This window comes from Sorex fumeus, unplaced genomic scaffold, assembly GCF_029834395.1.
Source record: "Sorex fumeus unplaced genomic scaffold, SorFum_2.1 ptg000008l, whole genome shotgun sequence".
NCBI lineage: Eukaryota > Metazoa > Chordata > Mammalia > Eulipotyphla > Soricidae > Sorex > Sorex fumeus.
In genome coordinates this window covers 7,183,142-7,209,120 of record NW_026606065.1, presented here as the reverse complement: position 1 = coordinate 7,209,120, position 25,979 = coordinate 7,183,142, and the positions used below count along the sequence as shown (strand labels likewise).

General features: G+C 36.3%; 1 protein-coding gene across 1 annotated transcript in view; it reads left to right on the top strand.

Moving 5' to 3' along the window:
* MEI4 (meiotic double-stranded break formation protein 4) overlaps positions 1-13,311 on the top strand; it is a 160,200-nt gene extending 146,889 nt beyond the window's left edge. Inside the window, exon 4 of the mRNA XM_056110066.1 lies at positions 13,063-13,311. Within this exon, the coding sequence (XP_055966041.1) occupies positions 13,063-13,311 (249 nt within the window). The remainder of the gene's footprint in view (positions 1-13,062) is intronic.
* The last annotated feature ends 12,668 nt before the right edge of the window (positions 13,312-25,979 follow it).

Below are 25,979 nucleotides of genomic sequence, written 5' to 3'. Positions count from 1 at the left end.
ACTTTCTTACTCATACTTTATCTGTTCAGGTTTTCCTCTTCTAATTCAGTCATGGGAAGTTGTATGAGTCTAAGAATTCATCCCTTTCTAGGGTTGGAGTGATAATACAGCGGGTAGGGCATTTACCTTGAAAGCAGCTGACCTGAGTTCAATCACCGGCATCCATATGATCCCCAGAGCACCTCCAGGATTACTTTCTAAGTGCAGAGCCAGGAGTAACCCCTGAGCATTGCTGGGTGTACCCCACAGCCCCCCCCAAAAAAAAATTCAGATGTGTCCTATGGATTCCAATAGTTGTGTTCGTATTCTCGTTTGTTTTGAGGAATGTTTATTTTTTTCCTTTGATTTTCTCTCTGATCCCATGGCAGTTTAAAAGTAGTGGAAGGGATCCTGGGTACAATGGTGGTAAGATTGGTATTGGAACAGTATACCCAGCAAACTCATCTGTGAGTATATAATTCCCAGTGCGTTCATAATTTTTTTAATTTAAATGTAAAAATATAAAGAATGTTGTTCAAGGACCCAGAATAAATTTTATATATGTGGAGAACTCCAGATGTTAACAATTCAGAGGAATCATCTATAATCTCCTCCCAAAAGCTGTTCAGAATTGTTTTGCTTTACTTCAAGACTGTGTTCTTTCCTGAACATGGAATTTTCTTTCTCTCCTTTGCTTCCCCCCCCACTCTGGAAAAGCCTGTTCTCTCTTGAACATGTAACACACACACTCTCATCCTCTGTCTCTTTTCTTTCTTTTCTCTCCTCACATCTCTCTAACTTTCTTTCAGTAAAAACTTTGGCTTCAAAGAAATGAATTCAAGAATTTTATCAGTTTCTGAATATTGGTTTTCCCTTAATTTCTTTTTATACTTCTATCTCTATGACACTGGTATGAAAAATATACTTGGTATGATTTCTATTTTCATGACATTTTAAACACTCAAATTGTGTAGAGAATGTTCCATTGTGCCCTTGAGAGGAATGTGTACTTGGCTTGTGGGTGGAAGGTCCTGTACATGTCTCTTAGTCTCTTTTCTTCCAATTCCTCATCTGAGATTCTTGTGTCTATCTTGATGTTGTGTCTGGTTGGTGTTTGTGATGAAGAAAGTGAAGTATGAAAGCCCACCACTACACCTGTGTCACCTCCAGTGTACCTACTGTGGTCTTGCAGCATGTGAAACTTCCCACACCTCTCTTACGCCTCAGGTCCCTGATGCATTGCATGTAACTTCTATTATATCATTCAGTGACCTGGCCTCAGAAGAACCACAGTGGGTTGGGAGAAACTTCTGTACCTCAGTGTTGCCATCAGAATGAAATCCTGATGGATTTGAAAGGATGTAAGTGAGGAATCAGTGATCTTTCCTGTAGACCCATGGGCAGTCTATCAAGCTTGCTTTCACAGAGCCCTTTTCCTGTCTGCATCTACATATTCTAAGGTGCTTGATGTTTGGAAGCTAGACATTCAGGTAATTGGGGCTTCCCCTCCCACGCAAAGTTAATTTTTGTGGAGTAGAGGGCCTCGAAGTAAGGCTTAAGTATTCCAAGGCCACTCCCAGCATGTTTAATCAACCAGTTAAAATGATCAGTCAGTTGTGCATTTCATACGTATGAAACATGAACAATACAAAGAAAGCCTTTGCAGGAATTTTTTTTCTTGCAGACACCGTATTTAGAGTGTTTGTTCTTGTTGTTGTTTTGTGAATATATCATCATTCTCAATGACATTGTTGCATTAGATTCACCTGTTACATTTACGTAAATTTTTCTTGGTAGCAGAATTACAGTTTTAAAGACAGGTAAAACTGAAATTATACTTTTAAAATGTCAAATTTTACATTTTACATTTTACATTTTAAAATGTCAAATACAATTTTAAAAGGTGGCCAGTGTTTCTTTAAACATTTCTTTAAAATGAACCAATTTTAGGGACCGGAGAGTTAGCTCAAAGGTCTGAAGCCTTACAAGATCCTGAATTCCGTCACCAACACCGTATTCCTCCCATGGCTCTTAATTAGCATGCCCCAAGTAGCACCATTGCTAGACCTAAGTACTGGACCACTTGACCTGGTTGTCACCCAGAATCAGTGGCCCCTGGAATCCCTCAGAACTGCTTGAGAGGACACTACTCCCAAATTAACCAATTTTAATTAACTTCCAGGAAACATTCATTCTTTTCTGGTATTGCTTATAAAGCATATATCTAAGTGCATAGCACTGTTGGTTAAATAAACCAATTACTGTCTCATAGATGCAGCCTTCTCGAAATTCTTGATTATAGTTTTATAATTGTATTTGAAAAAAATGGAGAACACATTTATAGCTGATGTATTAATAATGCATACTAATTTATCCTCCAACTTGGTTTACTTTCAGTGCATTTAAATGAGCATGTGGATTTCCCATGTTTAATTTTCTTTGTAAGTCATTGCTAGTTTAATTTTCCAAAACAGTAGCATTTAGAATTCTCACTGAAAATTTGCTGAGTGCATTCCTGTATTTTTTTAAAGCAGCACTGCCACCATAATAACACTCTCACTTACTGTGTTGTGATTATTTACATATGTAACACATTTACATAAATGACTCTCCTTGGAACTCCTAAGGCCAAACCTCTTGTCATTGTGCAGTTTCCACCTCAGCATGATGCTTGGCAGCAGCTACTGAGGATGTGTTATTTGAAGGGGAAAACTAATGAAGTCTAAGTTCTCCTCCAGTTCTATATGACTTTTCTTTTAAAATGTTTTTTTAATTTTGGTATCAGTCGTGACTTCACCCAGGCAGTCACAAAAGAAAGCTTTCTTTATGGCCAGCAAGTATTTTTATGACAGATGAATTTCCACAGCAGCTTCTCAGACTGAAGATAATGAAAACAGTAAAACCAGCAAATCGATCTCAGTTTGTAGTGTACTTCCTTTTCCTAAACTTCCTATATTACATATGGACCTTGTACTTTTTGGGGGGGGATGGGGGAACCACCTAGAGATGCTTAAGGGATCATGTGGGATGCCAGGGATGAAAGAGAAATAGAACAGTGAATGAAGTGCTTACCAGGTATATGAATCTGTTTTAAAATGTCTGTAGAGGGGTTGGACTACGTAAAACATTTGCATTGCACTGAGATGACCCAGGTTTGACATCCAGCAGGAGAAAGACTTGAGCACTGGTGAGGGTGGCCCTAAAAACAAAATTAATTAATTGAAATAAAAACAGATGCAAAGTATCTTCAGGTAACAAAGAAGTAGATATGGAGAAGTCTATAATATTAGATAAAGATATAGAAATATGCATACTAGGTAGGAGGAAGTAAAGAATTTACATGGTCTTAAAGGATATCACAAGGTTGTATTGTTATTGCTCTTTAAATGGTACTACTTTTATTATTTTTCCTAATCTTAAGAATATTTTATCAAGATCACAAAACTAAGCACTGGAAAGGATAAATTTTACTGTATTTCAATTATATCAATGCCAAAACCTAATTTTATAAAACTGGAATGTGTGATTAGTTAAGGGAGAAAAAAAAAGAAATGTATTGCTTACTTTGATTTAGACCCAGATCTAGTTGAAAAGGAAAATGTTTAAAAGAATGGGGTTTTGTTCTGTTACTCAAATTCCTATGTTGTGCAGTTCCACTTAGTTTTTGATATCAAGTTCCAATAAACTTATTCAGTTATTGATGAAATGCACATATTGAGATGGGGGTAGGGACAAATGTGTTGACTAATGTCTGTGAATCCAACATTTTTTCCGTTGACTTTGGGAGGTAATTAGTAGATTATATGAGCCAATCATATTTAGCTTACAATTTTGAAACAAAATTGTTATTAACTATCTGGTCACTTATGAACTCATCCCTTTCTTATCACTAATCATGAGCTTTGGATCCAGTATAGTATAAAAATATGTACATTTCTTGCTTGACATTGGCGAGCATATCAAAGCTTAAGCTATATGTCCCCACAGGTGGTTATTTGATGCTCTGGCCCTTGTCTGAGTGGGTAGTCACTGATACAATTCCAATAAGTCTGGTTCTTGCATTCTGCCTGGTTTGTCATAATTTGATGCTGCTGTGGGTAGCATCTTTGGCACTCTTAAAGAAGAATGTATCTCATTGATTTCACACCTGCTGGCTATTTAGATATTTATTTTCCTTTAACAAAGAATCATACAGAATAGAGCTAACAATCCAAACCAGAGTCAACAACGCTGAAATCATGAGACCCAAACTTAAACAACCAAACTTAAAAGGTTCCTGTAAAGATGGCAGGCTGGGGCTGGAGTTTAGAGAGTTGGAGAAGGAACCTGGCAACACTGGTGGAAGGAATTGACTGGTGGTGGAATGAGTGGAGGAACACTGTTTGTCAACAACCCAACCATGAATACCTTTGTAACTCATGGTGTTTTAATGAAATAAAAAATCCTACCGAATATAATTACTGACCCAAACATATATGCCAACTTACTTTTATTAAACAGCCTTACTAACTTTTAGGGAAGACAACTTAGTACATCTTTTCTCAAGAAAACTTACATTAGTGTTTCCTTATTTGTGTCTTTCTCTGAGGAGGTGTCAAGTATTTAAGTGACCATAGACTTAAGGAAACTGAACATACAAGCTAATGTGTAGTTAGGACAATTGATTTGGCTCTTGACTGAACATTACAAATTATTCTTCTCTGGTACAGTGGCCTTAGAGAAGACGTCTTGCAGATTCTGCTGACAGAGCCTTTACAGGGATTGGCGATGACTCTGCCTATTCCCCATTCAAACTCTCTGCCAGAAATAGAGGCTCCTGTGGCAGTGGGTGGTAGTGGTCAAACAGTTTTATGTATGCTGACAGTAATTTTAAGTTCTTTCTCTAAAAGAATCCTGTATTTCCATCTAGAAATGTGTGATCATATGGTAAAGTAAAGGTAAAGGCTCTCCCGTTGATCGTCGATTTGCTCGAGCGGGCCCAGTAACGTCTCCATTGGAGACTTTGTTGTTACTGTGTCTGGCATATTGAATACTCTCGGTAGCTTGCCGGGCTCTCCGTGATCATATGGCTAAACTTTATTTATGACTTTTCATGTTTTCTCACCTCATAACAGTAGTCTCTTTGGAGTTCTCTTATAGCTCCTCTAGCTGGCACACTGTATGGTCCTGGATTTACTTTTTGTCTCCCTCGATGCATCGAGCTCTTCTATTGGTAGCTGTCCTCTCTATCCCCAGCACTTAACCATAGTGTGAGACATGTAAGGGTTTCCACCATTAAATGTTTGTAATAGGACTGAAGGGAGAGATGGCAAGGTATGCAAAAATGGCAAGGTAGGCAAAAACATTAAAGAAAAAGTATATGCTCTTGTCTGAATTCGTCTTTAGAGAATATAGCCTTTACTTAATTCAGTGAATTGTGTTCTCTTGACTTAATAGATTGTCCACTGTCACTGTCCTCTCATTGTTCATCCATTTGCTCTAGCGGGCCCAGTAATGTCTCCATTTTGAGATTCGTTTTTACTGTGTTTGGCGTATCGAACACATCATGAAGCTTGCCAGGCTTTGCCATGCAGGCGAGATACTCTCGGTAGCTTGCCAGGCTCTCCGAGAGGGGCGGAGGAATCAAACCTGGCTCGGCCAGGCTGGTTGCATGAAAAGCAAACGCCCTACCACTGTGCTATCATTAATAACAGCATTGTCTGCTGTGTATTGCCTTGTCAGGAACTTCTATGAGGAAAATCAAGATTAGTAAATTATCCACGTGTTTCTCAAATGTTCTTGAAAGGAAGTTCTAGCAGTGTATTAATATTATGGTACACATAATGGGGAAAAATGTCCTGTAATTGGGGGTATGGACCCACTATTAAGGGTTTGGATCCTGAGAAGGTTGTAGAGAAGCCATAAAGGATTTTTTTAATTGATTCATTGTAGTTGTTAGAACACAGAAAAGTGATACCTCTTTGTTGGAACTACACTCAAGGTGAAAAAAAAATCAGAATCCAAATTGTTATGAAGCCTGTCTTATCATATCCACAATCTGCTTAGTCTAATGACCAAGATTGATCATTGGAATCAAACTACTGGATAATTCCCCAGAGAACTCTGCAAATATAAAGCTTAAAGCACATTTGGAATATAACCTATGATATAATTGAGCCACTAACCAAAAGGCATACTGCTTAGGAATAAGCACATCATTTTGGGGGCTGGAGCAATAGCACAACGGGTAGGGTGTTTGCCTTGCATGCGGAGGACCCGGGTTTCATTCCCGGCATCCCATATGGTCCCTCAAGCACCGCGAGGAGTAATTCCTGCGTGCAGAGCCAGGAGTAATCCCTGAGCATTGTTGAGTATGACCCAAAAAGCAACATATATATATATATATGTATATATATATATATATATATATATATATATATACACCACTTTTTCCACAACTTGTCTCTGGAATAGTCTAGAACAAATACCCATCATATCATACTTCAGATAATGAGAAATATTAGTTAGGGGGAGAAAAGCATAATCAAATGGTTGCTTAAACAGCATGCCTTGTTTGGGAATAAGAGATTAGGCTGAAATAGAACTTTTTGCAATTGTTTGTATCCTATAAGAAACTTCTATTTGTAGCCAAACGCTTAAAATTTTTTTAGGGCCCTTATAACATCAGTGGACTTGAAAATTTCATCTTGCATTTAGGTTTCTCAATAACATCCTGCTATGCAAACTGGAATTTCCCACCAGATTGCTACGATCAAAGAACTATCAACTATCAAGGAATTTTCCTTTTTTTTTTTCCAGTGGTGGTGGTGGGGAAATGTACTGATACACAACAGTGCTCAAAGAACACTCCTAGTGGTGCTCAGGAAACTGAAAACGGTTCCAGGGATCAAATCCAGGTTGTACACATGCAAACAAGTGCCTTACTGGCTTCAGGAACTTCTTGATAAAGAAGAAAAAATTGAGATACACCCATAGATTTTTATGCACCACTAAACAGTTTTTAGTGAGTTTGACATATTTCCCACAATTAACCATGGTAAGTACCTGAATGATAGCAGGTGCATTTATAATACTCTAAAAAAGCTATTTTAAGTATAATCATGACATCAAATTGGTAATTCTTTGACAGTGTGTGTGTTCCTGTACCATTTTAAATGTATAACTAATTTTATCCACATCTCAATGGAAGGACTATTGTTATTATGTCCAAGTTGTAAATGAGATTGAATTACTGGCCCAGGTCTCAGGTTAGTGAATGGCTTTGGAATTTAATAAGTATAGGATGTATGTTGACAGTATTTCTTTATGAAAACCTAATGTGCTGAAATTATGTTTTTCTCAGACCCATGGCATCTCAACCCATGGCAGCCTCTCTCACATCTTCTGTTGCTGGGAGTCAAACAAATAGGAACTGTGCTACCCTTTTGATAATCGTGTCAAAATTCCTCTTCCATTGTAGGCCATTTCCTTTTCAGTGTATTTCTAGGTATTACATTATATGAATTTAGCCTCAAGGACATCTTTAAATATATAGATAAGTTAGTTAAAATGAAAACTATTACTTTATACAAGACTTGTGATTTTTTGAATTCCTGTTTATCACTGTATCACTGTCATCTCATTGTTCATCGATTTACTAAAGTGGGTGCCAGTAATGTCTTCATTTGTCCCAGCCCTGAGATTTTAACAGACTCTCCTTACTCATCTTTCCCAACGCTGCTGTATTGAAGGCTCTTTCAGGATCAGGGGAATGAGACCCATTAAATTGTTACTGTTTTTCGCATATCGAATACACCACAGGTAGCTTGCCAGGCTCTGCTGTGTGGGCGGGATACTCTCAGTAGCTTGCCGGGCTCTCCGAGAGGCATATATACATACATATGTATTATATACATATATAATATATATTTCTCTATTATTTGTTGCCTACTGTCTGAACCCCATGAAATATGGTGTTGTAATTACATATATATATAATTTTTATCAATATCTTTATGTGTAAAATGTGCATACTTCAACTAATTCCTATATGAAACACAGTAGTGGCACAAGAATGCAGATGTTAATTAATGAAAACAATTAGATGTTTAAAATAATTTAAAAAAACAATTAAAATAAAGATGTTTAATTGGTTAGAAATCCTTGTGTAATTTACCCCCAAATCAGATCTCAGTTCTTGAGAACCAGACTCTAGGATTCACCATTTCAGGCAGATAAGCATGTTATCATCTGTATAGTACAAAATAGGTTAATATTCAATTAAATTATTCTTATCTTCCTCAGTGCCCAATGTCATCTAAAGATAATCCATCAGTCTATAACCTTTACCATTTGAAACCTTGGCTCATGGTTCATCTCTAGAAAGTCTTCCATAATTAATTTGACTCTTTGATCATCCTTTAAATTTCTAGTTTCTCAGTATGGGTCTGGCACACAGGCTGCAGGACCAGAAAAAAAAGAATGTGTGTATATATATATATATATATATATATATATATATATATTTAAAGGTTTCCAAAACCAAGCCTACTCAGATTGGGACTGGGCCTTCTCCACCCAGACCCCCCTCTTCCAGTAGGTAGGCGTCACACCCACCAGCTGCTGCCAGCGCCAGGTTGGTCCCATCAAAGGCCAAGATGCAGAGACTATAAAACCAGCTCCCAGAAGCGTGCGGCCGCATTTGCGGTTGAGCGACATCTTATTATCTTTCTTTTGGAGAACCTGGCAGGCTACAAAAAGTATACTGCCCGCACGGCAGAGTCTGGCAAACTTCCCAAGTCGTACTCAATATGCCAAATACTTGTAACAATGATGGGTCTCATCCTCCTAATTCTGAAAGAGCATTGAAATGGCTCTTTTAAAATCTCAGGGCTTGGTAGAAGGAGACGTTACTGGTGCCTGCTCGAGACAATCAATGAACAACAGGATGATCGTGATCATGATAAATATATATATATTATATATAATATACACACATATATATTTAGTATTTGTAGGAGATGCTGTATTGATCTGCTTGAAATAAATAAATTCCATTTGGTTTATTTTATATATAATGTATAATATATCACCATATACACATGCATATATATGTATATACATATGTTTACATATGCATATGACTCTTCTGCTCTGTGCTTAAAGCACACTGCTAACCAGTCCTTGCAGTATTGCTCAACCCCACCAGCAAAGCTCAGCTCTTTCGGTGCATTCTCCAGACTGCTTAGTAGGAAATTAATTTCATTCTCCTCATCTCCTTGACCAAAATCTACTGCCTTCCTAGCCTTTTAGAAGCTTTTTTTAAAAGCTAAATTATTAAAACTCAGCAGTAAGATTCCCACTTAATTATCGTGACAACTGACCTTTTCCTTTAAAGTATTGTGTTGAATTCATTCTCTTAGAGGCCACTAATTTTAGTTGTATCTTCCTTATTGCTTCTGTCTAATAAAACCTGGCATGCAGAATACTGAGCCAATGGTACATTATAGTCGGTGAACATTTAATTTAACATTTAGATTAGGTGCCTATACTCTTTGCCTTGATTTTCTACTCAGTAATGATCCAATTTTCTCCTTCACCTCTTGGTATTTGTAGCAATAATAAAAAAAAAAAGTCATGTTTGTGTTCCTCCTCCTGTAGTATCATGTCTGTATCTGAAAGTGACAGTGTCCTTGGCTAGCACATACTGTCAATTATCAAAGTTTTAAAGATGTAAACATTTAAGCAGTTTGATATTTGGAGCTTAAATATAAGCATCCAGTCTGCAAGTCATACCTCAAATATGTACTAGCCTTTTCTCCATTTTTTACTGCCCAAGAATGTGGATTTATATTCATCCTTTTAGAGAATCTTTTCTTCCTGTGTGAGATCCAGAAGGCATCTCATTTTCAAATTTCGGAAACCATAGAGGTCTCTTCCTGTATAAATGAAAGGGGGACCATAGCATGGAACGTTGTACCTGTGTGGGTATATCGGGCAGCACAGCCCTCCACAATGGGGCTGGCTGACCCCACTTCTGAATCTCACAAGACAGCTTCTCGACTTCAAACAATACAGGAAATACAAGTAGGAAAAATGATAAAAAGGGACGGCGAAAGAAAGATGTATTTTGCAAAATATGATTGCTATTAAATTTTTTCCCAGTTTTTGTTTTGTTTTGGTTTTGGTTTTTAACTTACTCAGGTAATTTTTTTAAAATGTTCTATAAAATAACCAAAGTGATGTATTTCTGGAGAGAGATTAGGATATAGAGCATAAGGTTGCTTTCCTTTTGATACAATTTCAAGCTTAGTCAAAAGTTGCAAGAATTAGACAAGGAATTTCCATATAACCTTCAGTAGATTCACCAGTTTTTTCACTGTGTTCAGTTAGTTTAGTATCTCCACCCACCCTTCAATTATCTATCTCTTCATTTTCTCAGAATTACCCTCAACCCCCCTCGCTTTATGTTTGCATGTAATTTCTCTAAATCAGTTGACAGCGCGTTTGAAGCTCAGATCTCTTTACCATAAAATACTTGCATGTATGTGTGAATGTGTATTTATTTACTTTTTTCAAGTTTTTTTTTTAATTTCTATCTCTCTCCAAAACAGAGGAAGAAATAGATATGGAGAAGTAACCCGTTAATCAGCATCAACTACAAAGATAATAAGCCATGATAAAAATATAATTTTAACCTTGATTGAGTCCCATCTAAAATAGCAATTAGGAAACTCATGACTGCCCAGGCCCTCAATTTCAGTTTTACAGTTTGTAAAAGGAATTCAATAACATGTAAAGAAATTCTAATATTCCTCAAAATTTTAAAATATTTTAATACTTTGTTTTTCAGTGCAGCTTGGAAATATAACTATAAGAAATTATTTAATTTTGAAAATGTGCTACAAAAAATGTTTAGTGAGTTCTTTTTTTTTTAATGAAGGTAGAAGTTTCTCTTCTGAAAGTCAACTACTAAACAAGATGGAGTTAATTAAATGTTACGTTGGTCCTATAAAGCTCCCTCTCAGAATCCCTTCAATCCTGAAGGACTTTAATAGAAAAAAATTCAGCTTTTTCACTTATTCAGAAAGTGCCCAGGCACTTTAAGCAGAACAGGAAGCTCCTAGAGTGATGAAGTCCAGGCAATTCAGGAAGAAACTCCACCACTTCTGCACCAAAACTGCCTTTCAGTCCCAGGAGAGGAAGGACAGCTAAGGCATACAGGCTCTGTGCATACTCTCCATTACAAAGGAATTAGTTCCAAATTAGTATTCTATGAGTTGTAAATACCTAGAAGTGTAAGAGTTTATCCAGGGGCTGGAGCAATAGCACCGTGGCTAGGGTGTTTGCCTTGTACATGGCTGACCCGGCTTCATTTTCCAGCATCCCACATGGTCCCCCAAGCACCACCAGGAGTAATTTCTGAGTGCAGAGCCAGGAGTAATCCCTGATCATCATCGGGTGTGACATCCCCCTCCCCCCCCAAAAAAAGAGTAAATACTTGTTAGATGCAACACAGGATAGGAGTAGAAATCAATAGGCCAAAGCAATAATACAGTAAATAGGATGCTTACCTTGCATGTGGCTGATCCTGACTTGGGTTCGATCCCCAGAACCACAATGATCCCCGGAACCACACTCTAATCCACCAGGAGTGATCCCAGAGCACAGCCAAGTGTGCCTCCCTCCCACATCAAAATAATTAGAACTCAAGACAGATCAATTCTGGTGAGAGTCAGAGTAACGTTCAGAATCACAAAGAAACAGGACCCTCAATTAAAAACTTCTAGTCCATCAGTAAGCAGACCTCAGCTTGAGATTCCCGGAGCATGTACAAAGCTATGGGAACATACTTTCATACTGCAGCTCTTATTTACACCACTCTGGTATTGGAGATCAATGAGGCCATTCATTCCAGAGGGGGATCAGCATCAAGTTAATAGGTATATTCATTCACTTAAGAGTGTGTGGTACAATTTGGTAGGAGGGAGAAGTCTAAGGCAATAAGAAAGCATCATAAAACAAGCTTTTCAAGAAAGAACCAAGTATCTGGTTAGATAATTCATTTTGCATACTATGTGCAGTTTATTGGGTCAGGTAGTTGAAAAATACATTTATACAGAGTATAAAGAAATGTTCCTGCATCTGTGTTTCCTGTAATTTTCATTTCAGTGAATACATTTGCTGGGTATTTCCAGCACATTTTTAAGTAGGCGAATTATAGTTTGTATTTTTACATTATTTCTGTGTTCTTGTTATGATTTTCTTGTCCTCTTTCTCTGTCTTTGACTCACCCCTTTTTCAGTCATCTTGGTCAAACAAAAATTCCTATAAGACAAACCTACATTTTTCTTAATGACCTTAGATCTGATTCTACACAGCCTGATATGTGCAGTCTCAGTTTGCAAACACATCTTTTTCACCTACAGACATTATTCTCACTGCTTTGGGACCTAATTGTGATTCCAAATAGAGTCCTAAAAACCCTGTACCCCTAACAAATCTTATTTTTTTATTAGCAAGAATTTCGGACACTAGAAGTTGTTGGATTCGATATAAAATGAATATAATGTGTAAGACTTTACCAGATATTTTCAGAAGGCTGGAGCAATAGCACAGCAGGTAAGGCGTTTGCCTTGCTGCACGCAGTAGACATGGCCGATCCGGGTTCAATTCCTCCACCCCTCTCAGAGAGCCCGGCAAGCTACCAAGCATATCTCCCCCCGCACAGCAAGCTCCCAGTGATGTATCTGATATGCCAAACACAGTAACGATAAGTCTCACAATTTGTTGTTAGACGTTACTGGTGCCCACTCGAGCAAATCGATGAACAACGGGAGGACAGTGCTACAGTGCTTGACTAAGAAATACACAGAAAGAATTTGGACCTTTGTATGGACTTTCCAAACAAAATTAACAACACTTCATCCACTAATATTGTATAATTTTTTGATAAAATATTGTTCTTTCCCAATATCAATTAAAGGAAGAGAATAAAGGTGTCAAATAAGTATCTACTTCTTTATCTGAAAAATAATTTATTTCATTTTTTACTGAACTAAGTACAAGAAGCATTTTTACAAAGAGTACGTTGTTTATTTGTAGGTTCAATGCAGTTATGATGTGACACGCTATGAAAATATTTTCTCCTTACTCTGGGTTCTGGAGCAGCTTCTTCAAAAGGAAGCTGAAGATGGTAATACTTCACACAAAGGACAAGATGACCAGGAAATCAAGAAATTTCTTCAGAAGCACGATGAAACTATTTCCCAACTCTCTGATGCATTTCCTTTATTTACATTTTATTTATGGAGATTGGGCATTCTCCTGAACTCAAAAGAAACAGAAACTTGAAGATGATTCTTTTCCATGTTATTTTCCAACTATCAGAAACATATTAAAATTGGACATATAAAGATACTGTATTTAAAGTATTTTCAAGAGTATTTTAAGTGAGCATTTTTAATCTCCAAATACAAGCTGTAATTCAGTTAACTAGTCTTAGATTTCACACAAAAGATGATGTAGCATATTCCTATATTACAATAGGTATCGTGAGAGGTTCTTCCTTTTTCACATGTAAGTATATGATAACATCACTCAATATAGTTAAATTCTGTACTCTAAAATGGGTCCTTTTTCTAGATCATAAAATATGCTGACATCTTAGATTTGCATGTAATAGACATAAATATATCAAAAAAGATTATAAATTTTTGCTTTACAGTTGGAGTATTAAAGATCAGTGATTTTAACTGTATTATTTTGAACTATTTTAAAACATAATTTCAGAGGACTTATGTGAAAGTAGAGACGTTTTCAATGTTGGAAACCTAATGACCAAAGTTTCATATAATCAATATTTGTCAAGTCATTTTAAAAGTACTGATTGTGTTTGTTCTTTTTTAAAATGTTTGTTTTGATTCTGTTTATTATATTTAACAGTCCTGCTATGGTAGAATGTAGTTGTCATGTATAATTAAGCCACTAAGAATATTTTTACAAATTGTAACATCTGTCTGAAAAAATACTTTATGCTTATTAAAAGAACTGGTTGAATTTTCCATTCTCATAGCTTCATTGACTTTATTTCAATTAAAAAAAATCACAACCAACTAACTTAATGAGCACTCATTATGTACTTTCCTATAGTTTAATTTACAGAACTACAAATTCGTTTTGTTAATTACTATGATATTGTTTCATACATTAATTACCATTTCTAAATGCCATTAGGATTTTAAAAAACTATTTTTTCTACAGCATAGACAAAATTACACCATTATCTGCCACATTAATTTTTAGGGTGGTTTTTACCAAAGAAAAGACTGAAAATCATGATGTAACAGATATTATTATGAAACAAATTACCATAAAATCCTAATGACCTGCAAGAAGCTTTTCTAAGATGTATTCAGATCACTTGGGGATCATCTTTTCTGAACAGTGCAAGACTGCTTAAGTTAGTCTCAATGAGGACACACTGCTGGATTTAAACTAGATACTGGTCTCTTGCAAATGTGCTACTTTAGGGCTGGATTGAGGGAAAGCAGCTATTCTAAAGTAGCTTTCCTTGTCCCAAAGGCAGACTTGCGGGAGGAAAAGGGTTTAGTTGACAAGTATAATACTTTTTTTATTATTATTATTATTCACATGCATTGCTGCATTGCCCAAATTATGTCAGGTGGTGAATTTCAAAGGTAAAGGGTAGGGAAGTACCCAACACCTTGAATGGAAGAATTCTCAGTTACATCACAAAGGACATTGGATTCAGAATAGTGTGGTTAATCCTAATAAATCATTGACCCCACCATACATACAATGAAATAAAGGGAGGATATTCCAGATACGATGCTAGGAGACATTTCTCTAAACTTAATTCTTTGGGAGAACCTCTGAAGATTTATCTGAATCATATCAGTGGATGGCACTACTTAAAGTCCATTGCCCAGAACATCTTTCTATAATCTCTCTTTTCTCCTGAATGTTAATAAAGCTTGAAATATATACAGAGGAATAGCAATATCCCCTTTTCCCATTGTAGCCTTTTGTAACTAGAACTGATAGCTTAATTCTGGTAGTTTTTAATGTTCCCAGATCTGAAAATTATCCCAGGAGATGTACTAGTTATCGACATTGTTACAAAGTGTTTGTGTCAGTCATTAATACACAAAATAGGCACTTCTATTTTTTTGACATTTTAGTGTAAAAATCAACTTTAGTCACTATATGATTACTAACCCTTCATTATCCTGTTTCTGTATTTCAGTAAAACAGTGAAAATTTGAGAAGAAATGAATGACTGAAATAAAATTTTAAATGTTGCAATTCGGACTTAGCTAATGTTATGTCATGTCAAAATATAGATTGTAAGTGTCAAGTAATAAAATAACTTTATTAGTGAGATTTAGGAGAGAATACTAGAGGCCCATTAGAATAATAGAAACTATGCTACATTGGAATTGAATATGACAGGAAATAGAGGACTAAGGAGCAATCCTAAAAATGAAGGAAATAAAAAAAATGTTAACAAGTCCTAGTACATACATATACATATAAACACATGCATTTGTATAGCATTGATTCCCAAAGCCAATCTGTTGGATAATCAAAATTTAGCTGATAATATGAAGACTCTCTGTGATAAAACAGTTCCCAAATCTCTAGCCCAGCAATATCAGCTAGCAATAGGAACCAGTTAGAACAAAATTCTATAGCTCTTCTAGAACCCTGTTTACAGACTCAGAAAGCCAATGCTAGCACTCCTCGATATATGTTTTATTAAGTCCTCTAGAGTTGAGAACCACTGTGATAATCATTGCTTTTATTCGGCAGGAAGACCACTTATAAAATCATTCGAAATAAATATTAAATTACCCAAAATTACTTTCTTGATATTTAAAAATTTTCTCTCTGTGCCTTAACATTCTGAAAGGTTTGGGGAAGCCAAATTACTCGTGACTCATTAAAATGAGTAGCAGAGGTATAAAGATATCGCTCTACTTTCAGAGCATCTGAAAAATTAGCCTCTTTACACTTAGCTTGTAGTTCCTTCTCAACAATGATTACTCCCTACAGGTGGCATTTTATTATTATAATCCCAGTTTAAATCAATTCCCGCTTTCCGCATGAGTCCTGCTACAGAATGACATACATGCAGAGACGTAGACATGATGCTACTTTTAATCGGTGGTTTTAGGTTCTAATAATATTAGAATATTCATTTCATTCCAGGAGACCTGCTTTTATACAAATTATATAGGTAGATATGTATAGATACCTCAGAACTATATAAATTACAGATATATAAATTAGAGTTAGCACTGTAGCACTGTCCTCCTATTGTTCATCAATGTGCTCGAGCGGGAACCAGTAACGTCTCCATTGTGAGACTTGTTGTTACTGTTTTTGGCATATCGAATACACCACGGGGAGCAGGCCAGACCCTGTCGTGGGGGCGGTCAGTAGCGTGCTGGGCTCTCCGAGAGGGATAGAGGAATCAAATCTGGGTCAGCCGCGTGCAAGGCAAATGCCCTACCCGCTGTGTTATCACTCTAGCCCAAATTAGAGTTAAAACTATATAAATTATAGATAGATGATAGATATCTTAAGTCTCTGCCATTTTATTTCTCAAAGCTTGAGATGTAGTTTTATCTTTTTCCAATCCTTTTAGAACACGGTGTGTTATAATTAACAAATGCTTGCCTGTTCCTAACTCCCATGCTCAATTTATTTCTACCATGTTGACTTTTCACTGTGTTTCTATTGAGTCCCAGAGCTGTCCTGGGACAACATAACCTCTGATGTCAGGAGGGAACAAAGCTACCTCTGCCCTCACTTTGCATAACAACTATGGAGGCATCCTTTTCATGAATGAGTCCTCATTTAACCAACACAAGAAACACCAATTACTAAACCAGCAGAGGAAGAGGTGCATTTGTTCTTTCATCTCTAAAACTCAAATTCCATATTCATTTAAAAAAAAAGTTCCAAATTTCTTTAGCCTGAATTTTGTGAAAATAAATCCCCGAGTTCGATTCCTCCACCCCTCTCAGAGAACCCGGCAAGCTACCGAGAGTATCTCGCCCGCACAGAAGAGCCTGGCAAGCTACCCGTGACGTATTCGATATGCCAAACACAGTAACAACAAGTCTCACAATGGAGACGTTACTTTGCCCTCCCGAGCAAATCCATGAACAAGGAGGACCGTAACCTTGACCGTGTTATATTTGGCCTTGCACACAGAAGGGGTGCTACCAGCATCGTTTTGTGCTGACATACATGAAGGATGTGGCACAGATCCTGGCACTACTGTGGCATGACCTTCCCCTCTGAGGAAACTCAGGACAAGGCAGGTCCTTAGGAGAAATGACCACAAGCCTGTGAGCCCTGGGGCTCATGGTGTGGGATAGTGCAAGTGGTAGAGCATACAGCCCTAGCATGTGTGAAGTTTTGAGTTCAGTGCCTGACAGTACGAGACCCCCTGACACCCGCTAGTGAAGCTCTAGTAACTACAGGCACTGCTGGAGGGCCCCATCTTTGTGAAAATGTGACTTTTTCCCTTTCATGACCAAGAAGTAAAGGATCCCCTGCTGACTAGATACCTTATCTTGCAAATTGATAAAAAGCCTAGGAAAGAGATCCAGGAACTCAGGGAATGTAGCTGCCCCAATTAGAAGTTGTTTTATAGAAAAGAATATCTCCTGATCTCAATAGATATAATATTTCCTTGATGAAACAAAATCATTTCAGACGGAAATATAGTCTTGGCTCTCAAGTAATTTCTTCTAAAAGAAAAATCTGTGTGTAACCTATATCCATGGCACCATCAATTTATTAACCAGATAGTAATAATCAACAGTTTTAAGACCTTGGTATGTACCAAGCATTCCACTAAGTTTGAAAGTGTATTTGGCTTAATCCTTCAAACAACATGAATGAATTATATGATTATCCTCAGGAGAGGAAGCAGTCTCAGAGCACGTGATTAATTTGCCATTAATGGGGCTGGAGAAAAGAAAACAAATGCCCAGGATCCATACAGTCAGTCAGCAACTATGTCTATAGCTGGCACTCAGCTCTCCACAGCTGTCAGGTCTTAATTATGCAGAAGTAAAATTTAATGTAAGGAGTAAAGTTATCCTGACTCCTGTTGCACCCTTGCTTGTATGCCTGGATATGTGTATGTGTGCAGGCATACACTCATATTTAGACATGTGTACATGTGCTAGTGACAATTATCATGATGGGAAATTTGTGCAATAATAAAAAAAAGTGGAATGATACATATTCCTTAAAATTTGGAAGAAAAAATGAAGATACCAGAGGTCTCCAATTGATAACTCTTATTTAAATGAAATAGATAAAAGTTCTACTTTAGCATTTGATTGTTTTGTAATCAGTTTGCAAAACATTTCATGAGGATAAAGCAAGCTAAATCTTCCAAAATGCAAGGATCAAGACCAGACAACCATGTATGGATTAGTGTTAATTCCTAAGTCTTAACACATGGAAATAAATAATATATGTGAAGTATAGTTTTTCTGTGCTGATTCCAAAATCATACTTTTATTGTTGCATGTGTAAGGAAATAGACCAGTTTAATGATGAGAAGTGTTTGATCTGAATCTTTTCTTAGTATTTCATGTTTCTAAGCCATCTTACAAAGCAGAAAGAATATGTCTTTATAGCTCTCTGTATCACCAAAGGAAAAATTAATTAAAAACATCCCAGTGATCTGTTCCCCCAACATATACGAAACAAAAACCCTTTAAGCAGCTGTTATTTATGCAACTGTCCGTAGATCTGGGGACTAGCAATATGAAGGACTTCACTTGTATTCTTCCTGTTTAATCAGCACTACATTCCAATGTCATCTAAGAGAGCTTCTCTTTACACCATGATGAAACAAACAATAAAGCCCAGGAGACAACTCCTTTTAGAAGATGTAGACAAAAGGGGAGAGAGACTGGGGCCCATATAGGGAGGCACAGAAATTGTCAGGCCACCATCATTGGCCAAGACATCTTGTAATTCAGGACAAGAATTTAATACACCATTTTTTCCTTACAGAGAATCTGTTTTTTCATTTTTAAGTATAAAGTACAAAGATTATCTAGCTAGGAGAATTGTGTTTACACATAAATGATACATAAAAGACACCTTTATATATAATTTATGTACATAAATAATAACCTGTAGGGTGCTTGCCTTGCACATAGCTGACCCAGCTCAACCCGGGTTCGATTCCTCTGCCCCTCTCCAAGAACCCAGCAAGCTACCGAGTGTATCATGCCTGTACAATAAAGCCTGGCAAGCTACCTGTGATGTACTCGATATGCCAAACACAGTAACAACAAAGTCTCATGATGGAGACATTACTGGGCCATCTCAAGGGAATCGATGAACAACAGGAGGATAGTGACAGTGACAGCTATACAATGTGCTTTGTCATATTATATAAATTAATATGTTAAATTTCCCATAGGATTTCCATCCTTTAACAGTCTTGAGTCACTGAGATTTAGTGATATATTTAACAAATCTCTTTTCTATCAGCCCGGATGCTTTTTTTTTTTTTTTTGCACAAGTTTCAATGCAGACTTCCTGCCCGAGTTCCTAATTTACATTCTTTTCCTTTGGAAAGCTAGCTGGTAATATTAGACACCAGTTCTCCTTTTGGAGGTAAACATCTTAATTTGTTTTTGTGGATTTTGCTTCTTTGTATTGTCTGTTGTAATATTTTTCTTACCTGTAAGGTGTTTGTTCCTGTCACACAGGTCAAGCCATTTGAAAGATACCTCTCTAAAATTTGGATTTTGTGTGCAGTCTGTTAGTTGTCAGTCATCCATTGTGGTGACAGTACACAGATGAGACTGTTGGGCATTTCTTTTTTCTGGACTCCCAGAGCTGCCTGGTCACGCTTTCTCTCAGCTGACTCTCCAGCTTGCCAGTTGAATCTGTGAGCTACCAGATGTTCTTTGATGGCATCACTTTTCAGCTTATGCTAACCAGAGACCTTTTCAGTAGATTAAAATTGCTGATCCTTAACTAATATGCCCACTGAAATGCGGTCCTGCACACTTGTCTAGTACTATGACTGCCTTTTCTATCATGGCTGAGCTAAACTTCCAATATTTTACTCTTAGTCCTCCCAGCATCTGGTGACTTTCCATTCACTGACTGACCAAGCTAAGCTGCATCAATCCTAACGTCTTTTCTGTGGACACAAGCATTTTTAATGACCTTCTACTAAACATCACTATTCCGTGAAATTTATATCTTACACCGACTGCCTCCAAAATGATCTGACCAAAGTAAACTTCAGTTCTGCATACTCATCGAATCTTGTGAGTCCAAACTTTGATATTTTTATGTTTTCTACTCTTTTTCTGGTGAGCTCACTGTCTCTCACTCAAGACTCTTGCTAAGAACATATGGAGGCTTTCGACAGGAAACATGGAATGAGTCACCATTCAATGATTTCTCCTCTATCACTAAATGAACCGTCATTCATATTTCCCATTTCTGTGCTTGAATTTGTCCCCCATCTTTTAACTTAATTTTTTTAACTTGATGCTACCTAATTCATTGCTCTTAATTATAGATTATAAAATAAATGCAAGAAACGTCTATAGAAACATCTATAATAATAAAAGCCAGATACAGATAAGCAGTGAACTCATGTCACACAGATCACTACCTGAGCTAAATAACAAAAAAAATTAATTTAAAAACACATGATAGTGGAGGCCAGAGACATAGTACAGGGATTAGTGTGCTTGCTTTGTATGTGATTGATCCTAATTCTGTCCCCAGCATTGCATATGGTCTCCCCTGAGCATCACCATGATTCTGGAGCAAAGAATCAGGAGATCCTGAATACTTCCAGGTATAATTTTCTGTCAGCACCCTCCAAAAAAGCCACACCCCAAACAGAGCTGCTTGATGATAAGCTTTACATTTTGAACATGTAAAGTGTCTTCTCAATACTGCAAGTAGTAGAAAATAAGGTAAGAAAGAAATATAATGGAAGTTCATGTGTTGCTTATAGTGGAAAGATGGACATAAGATTTTCATTTTAAGTTCATATTATGTTTTAGTGATTAGTGAAGAAATAAAATGATGGAATTGTATTTATTTTTCTTTGTAGGGGAACTCGAATGTGATGTTTGCAGGGTTGGGAACCATAATCTGGGGCTTGGAACCATAACACAGGGCTCACTGATGTAGTATTGCTCAAATTGTTCAGTGCCAGGAAGCATGAGAACCATTCTGGTCATGCTCAGGTACATCCAGAGCCACACCTCTTGGTGCTGAGGGGCCTCCGAACCTATATTCTGCAATGCCCAGGTAAGTATATGGTGTGGGTATCTAACCAGGTTTGACTGCATGCATGATATATAACTTTACTCCTCTCTCTCTCTCTGTCTCTCTCTCTCCCCCTCATCCTCTCCTCCCCATCCTTTCCCTCTCTCTCCACCTTCCTCCTCCTCCTCTTCTCTTCTCCCTCTCTCTCGTTTCCTTGTTTCCTCTGAAAGGATTCTGTTTGTAAGAATGTGAACCAAGTAGATGGTGTAGTTCAATCTTGATTGCTACATTTTTCTGCATGTTTGAAGCTATATAAGGACCCATTTCTAGTTCTTGCCAGCTCAAGAATGAAGATGGGAAGGGCTGGAGAGAATGCACAGTGGGTAGTGCACAAGCACCCCGTGCGGTCCCCTGAGCATGCCAGAAGTGATCTCTGGGTATAAAGCGAGGAGGAAGCACTGAGAACCACAAGCTGTGACCCCAAGACAAAAGAAGAATGAAGATGACAGTAACAGAATGTGGAAGAGCATCCAAAAAAAGGAAAAATAAGTTAGGCTTTGGCTTATATTTTTGTGATTACTGTAAGTTGTATCTACTTCATCTATTTAATCAAAGAGAAAGAGAGGAAAAGAGAGAACAAGAGAGAGATAAAGAGAGGCAGGCTGGACTGGTGAAGGGACTGTTACTGGAATATTGTACGACTGAAACCCAAGATGAAGAACTTGATAACTGTGATTCAACTTTTTTAAAAGAGGGACAATTCATAGGAAATCTTAATGTCTTTTAAATGAATATATAGAAAATACTTAATTTTCCTCTTTATAATGAGTACTTTGAATTGATCTGCAACTATCCAGTTCAGAGCAGATGGAACACAATTTGGGAAACTGCAGAATATGCTCCCAACCTTCTAAGTGCCATGTGTGAAGCAAGAGAAGCATCGCAATAAATATAATAATTTATGACAGAATGATGGCAGAATTTATTAACAGTCTGAAGGACTATCATCAAGTCAAGCTGCTATTCAGAGGGAATATGTAAAATCCATTAAAATGTCACAGTGTCACAAAATATATATTGTAGAGGCAATGTTAACAAGTAGGAAACATTTCTGAACAGGCAATTATATAACAAAAACTACATTGGACCTTGCTATCAGAATAAATAAGGTGACTTGATTTTAAGTACACAAAATTCATGTTTGAAAATAAAATTATTGGTATCTTAGTTATTGTGAAAATAATTGAGTGCATGTAATGCAAAAGCATTTTGTAGAAAATATTAAAGATCTTTAAAAATGAAAAGTAAACATTATCAGGCAAGAAGATATGTATTTATATAGCAGAGATCTTCTTTTCCGATATTTGTTCTTATAGGGGAGTAAATACTCAAGAGTTGTTCAGATGTTCACCTTTGTCCAGCATGTTATAGAATAATATTAGAATAACATACCAGCTAACTATTGGCTTTTAGCTGTCAGTATGATACTTGCTTTATAATTAAGATGGCGGCTTACTTCTCACTGAATGCATAACAGCAAATAATATCATGAGAAAAATGAGTTTTTCAAAGTTCAAAGGGGTCATTTATATATAATTATTCTACATTCTTTTATATTCACTTCTTACTAAAACTGATAACTATTTTCAAGCCTCCATTGAAGAAACCATGTTCCTATTTTAATTTTCTTATTTTATGTTAGCCTAATTTTAAATATTAAAAACTTAAGTCTGAAAAATATTAATAGGAAATATACATAAATATCCTATAATGCAATAATTACACTGCTAAGAAGCCCAGAAGAAATTCTTGCATATGTGTTAGAGGCAAAATTAATTCAGGATTTTGTAAGAGCAAAATCCCAAATGCTTATAAATGAGAATGTGGGTGAATAAGTTGTCTTATTTTCAATCAGTATTACAGTATCTTAGAGTTAAAAGAACTATAGTAATACACAGCAATAGGACTGAAAGTAAAATCAATAAATTCCAATGATTTTACACAGCATAAAATAATTTTACAGAATTAAAAATGAAAAAGAAAATACGTAATCTTATGGAGACATAAAAATGATAAATACTAATAAAAGAAAATAGTAAATAAAGGAATAGAATATACTAACTTCAAATTAGCAGAAGATAGGAGAACAAATTAGCCAAGATAAACCACTGGATTAGATGTAGACTATTATTGTCTAGTAATTCCTAAGTATTTTTTTAATAGAAAAAAGGAGGTTAAGGAGAAAGTGAGCAAAGAGGGCTATGATGGATGGACCAACAATAATAGTGTTGTGTTGAAGTTAATAATTCAATTTTGTGCATTTTTAGATTACATACAAAAACAAAAATTATAAAACAAACATGCAAAATCTCTGTATACCAAGAAATATTTTCCATTAGATTCTTTGGTTTTTCAAAAGGAAAATTGTTTAATTTAACTGTGAAATATATTGTTATAAAAGTGCTCATGATTGAGTTTCAATCACAGAATATTCCAACATCCATCCCTCCACCAGTATGTATTTCCCACAACCATTGTCCCCAGTATCCCTGTTGCTATGCGCCCCTACTTCTTCTATGGTAGGAAATTCTCTTCTTTCTCTCTTTCTACTTTTGGGCATTATGGTTTGTAATACAGATATTGGGAGGTCAACATGCTTGGTCCTTTACCTACTTTCAGCATGCATCTCCCATCAATAGCAACCACTTTCAACAATCATTGTCATAGTTTTCCTTTCTCTATCCAAACTACCCTTCCCCCAGCACTTGGTTGAGGCAGGCTTCCAACGGTGGACCAATACTCCTTGTCCATATTTCTATTGTCTTTGGGTATCAGTTTTATATTATGCTATATATATACATATATGTATACATACATATATATATATATATATATATCTCCCACAAATGTGGGCAATCATTCTATGTCTGCCACTCTCCTTCTGAATCATTTCACTCAGCATGACACTCTCCATGTCCATCCATTTATAAGCAAATTTCATGACTTCATTGTTCCTACCAGGTGCATAGTATTCCATTGTGTAGATGTAACACAGTTATAGTTGGCCAAAAGGCATGTAAAAAATACTCTACATCACTAATCATCAGGGAGATGTAAATCAAAACAACAATGAGATATCATCTTGCACCTCAGATACAACAACATCAAAATGTACAAGAAAATACCAGCGCTGGTGTGGATGTGGGGAGAAAGGGACTCGTTGGTGGGAATGCTGACTGGTCCAGACTTTTAGGAAAACAATATGGGCATTCCTCAAAAAACTAGAAGTTGAGCTTCAATATTGCACAGCAATACCCCTGACAATATATCCCTGGGAGTGCCAAAACACACAAAAGTAATGCTACTTGTACATCTGTGTACTTGGCAGTACTATGCACAATAGCCAGAATCTGGAAATAACCCGAGTACCCAAAAAGGAAAATATTTTGATACAAAATATTTTTATATGCTCTAGTACAAAAGTTCTACACCTTACAGATTTTAGAATAATTTTTGCTATCTCTCTAGATCATTAATAAAAATAGTTGAAGAACATTTAAAACATAATAGAGCAACCCCTTGATAAAACATCCAGTCTTCTTAAAGAGATATTATTCATGAAGTCATGTATGGGCATCATTGGATTAAAATCTCTATTATGGTTAGCTTTTGTTAATAGTTGTATTTTAATTTAATTGTTTTGGTAGAAGGCACTAGAATTCATATTTTTATTTTAAAAGAAAAATAATTCATATTCTTTTTTTATATTTAGCCAAATAGAGAAACGAATGTTTCAAATTTTATAGCATCTTAGATCAAATCTAATTTGTACTGTTTATTGTTTATTTGATTATTTCTATAGAGAAATAGGCAAGTCAGATGCTTTGACCACAGTTTAGGTTCACTACCAGGTCTGTGAATTGGTCATAGCTGTTCTAACTCTATATCACCCTAAATTAGTGATTAAAGGAATCGTGTATGCATACAAGAAGTTAAAACCAGTTCCGTCAGAATCTCAAGTAAATACTAATTGGGTATAAATAGATGTTCCCCTAAATTATTATGTAATAAGTACAAAATTTGCATGGAACAGTTTTGTAAATCCAAATATAACTCTCTGAAACATTAATTTATATGATATTTACATTTTTCTTGGAAAGAAATTTTAGTCCTATATACCAGTATGTTTGAGAAGTCAAGAAACTTTGTAACATTTTACACTTTATGATATATCCATTAATTTTATGATAAAACCCTCAAGTACTTCTTACATATTTAATAAAAGTGATTTATTTCCATTCCAGTACAGATAGAGTCTATGTGTTAAAACATACGACACATTACATACTCTGAAGATGAAAAGATCTCAGACCAATTCTCTCACAGCCTCCATTTCAGCAAATTTAACTTGGTGTCTGCAGAAGATTACTCTCTGTGCTACTTCCATCACTTTAAATTATAGACCATATTCTGTACCATAACTATCTTCTATCAAGGTATCTTTAGATAAAGGAAATAACAAATAAAAGTAAAATACTGTGACTGGTAATAACCTCACACTGAAAAGCTAAATACCAGTCTGTCTAAGAAATGGTTCTGTGCACACACACACACACACACACACACACACACACACACACACACACACACACACAGAGCCTCTAAGCTTAAATGCTGGTTGGGTTTTTTTTATTCAGATAATGGCTATTATC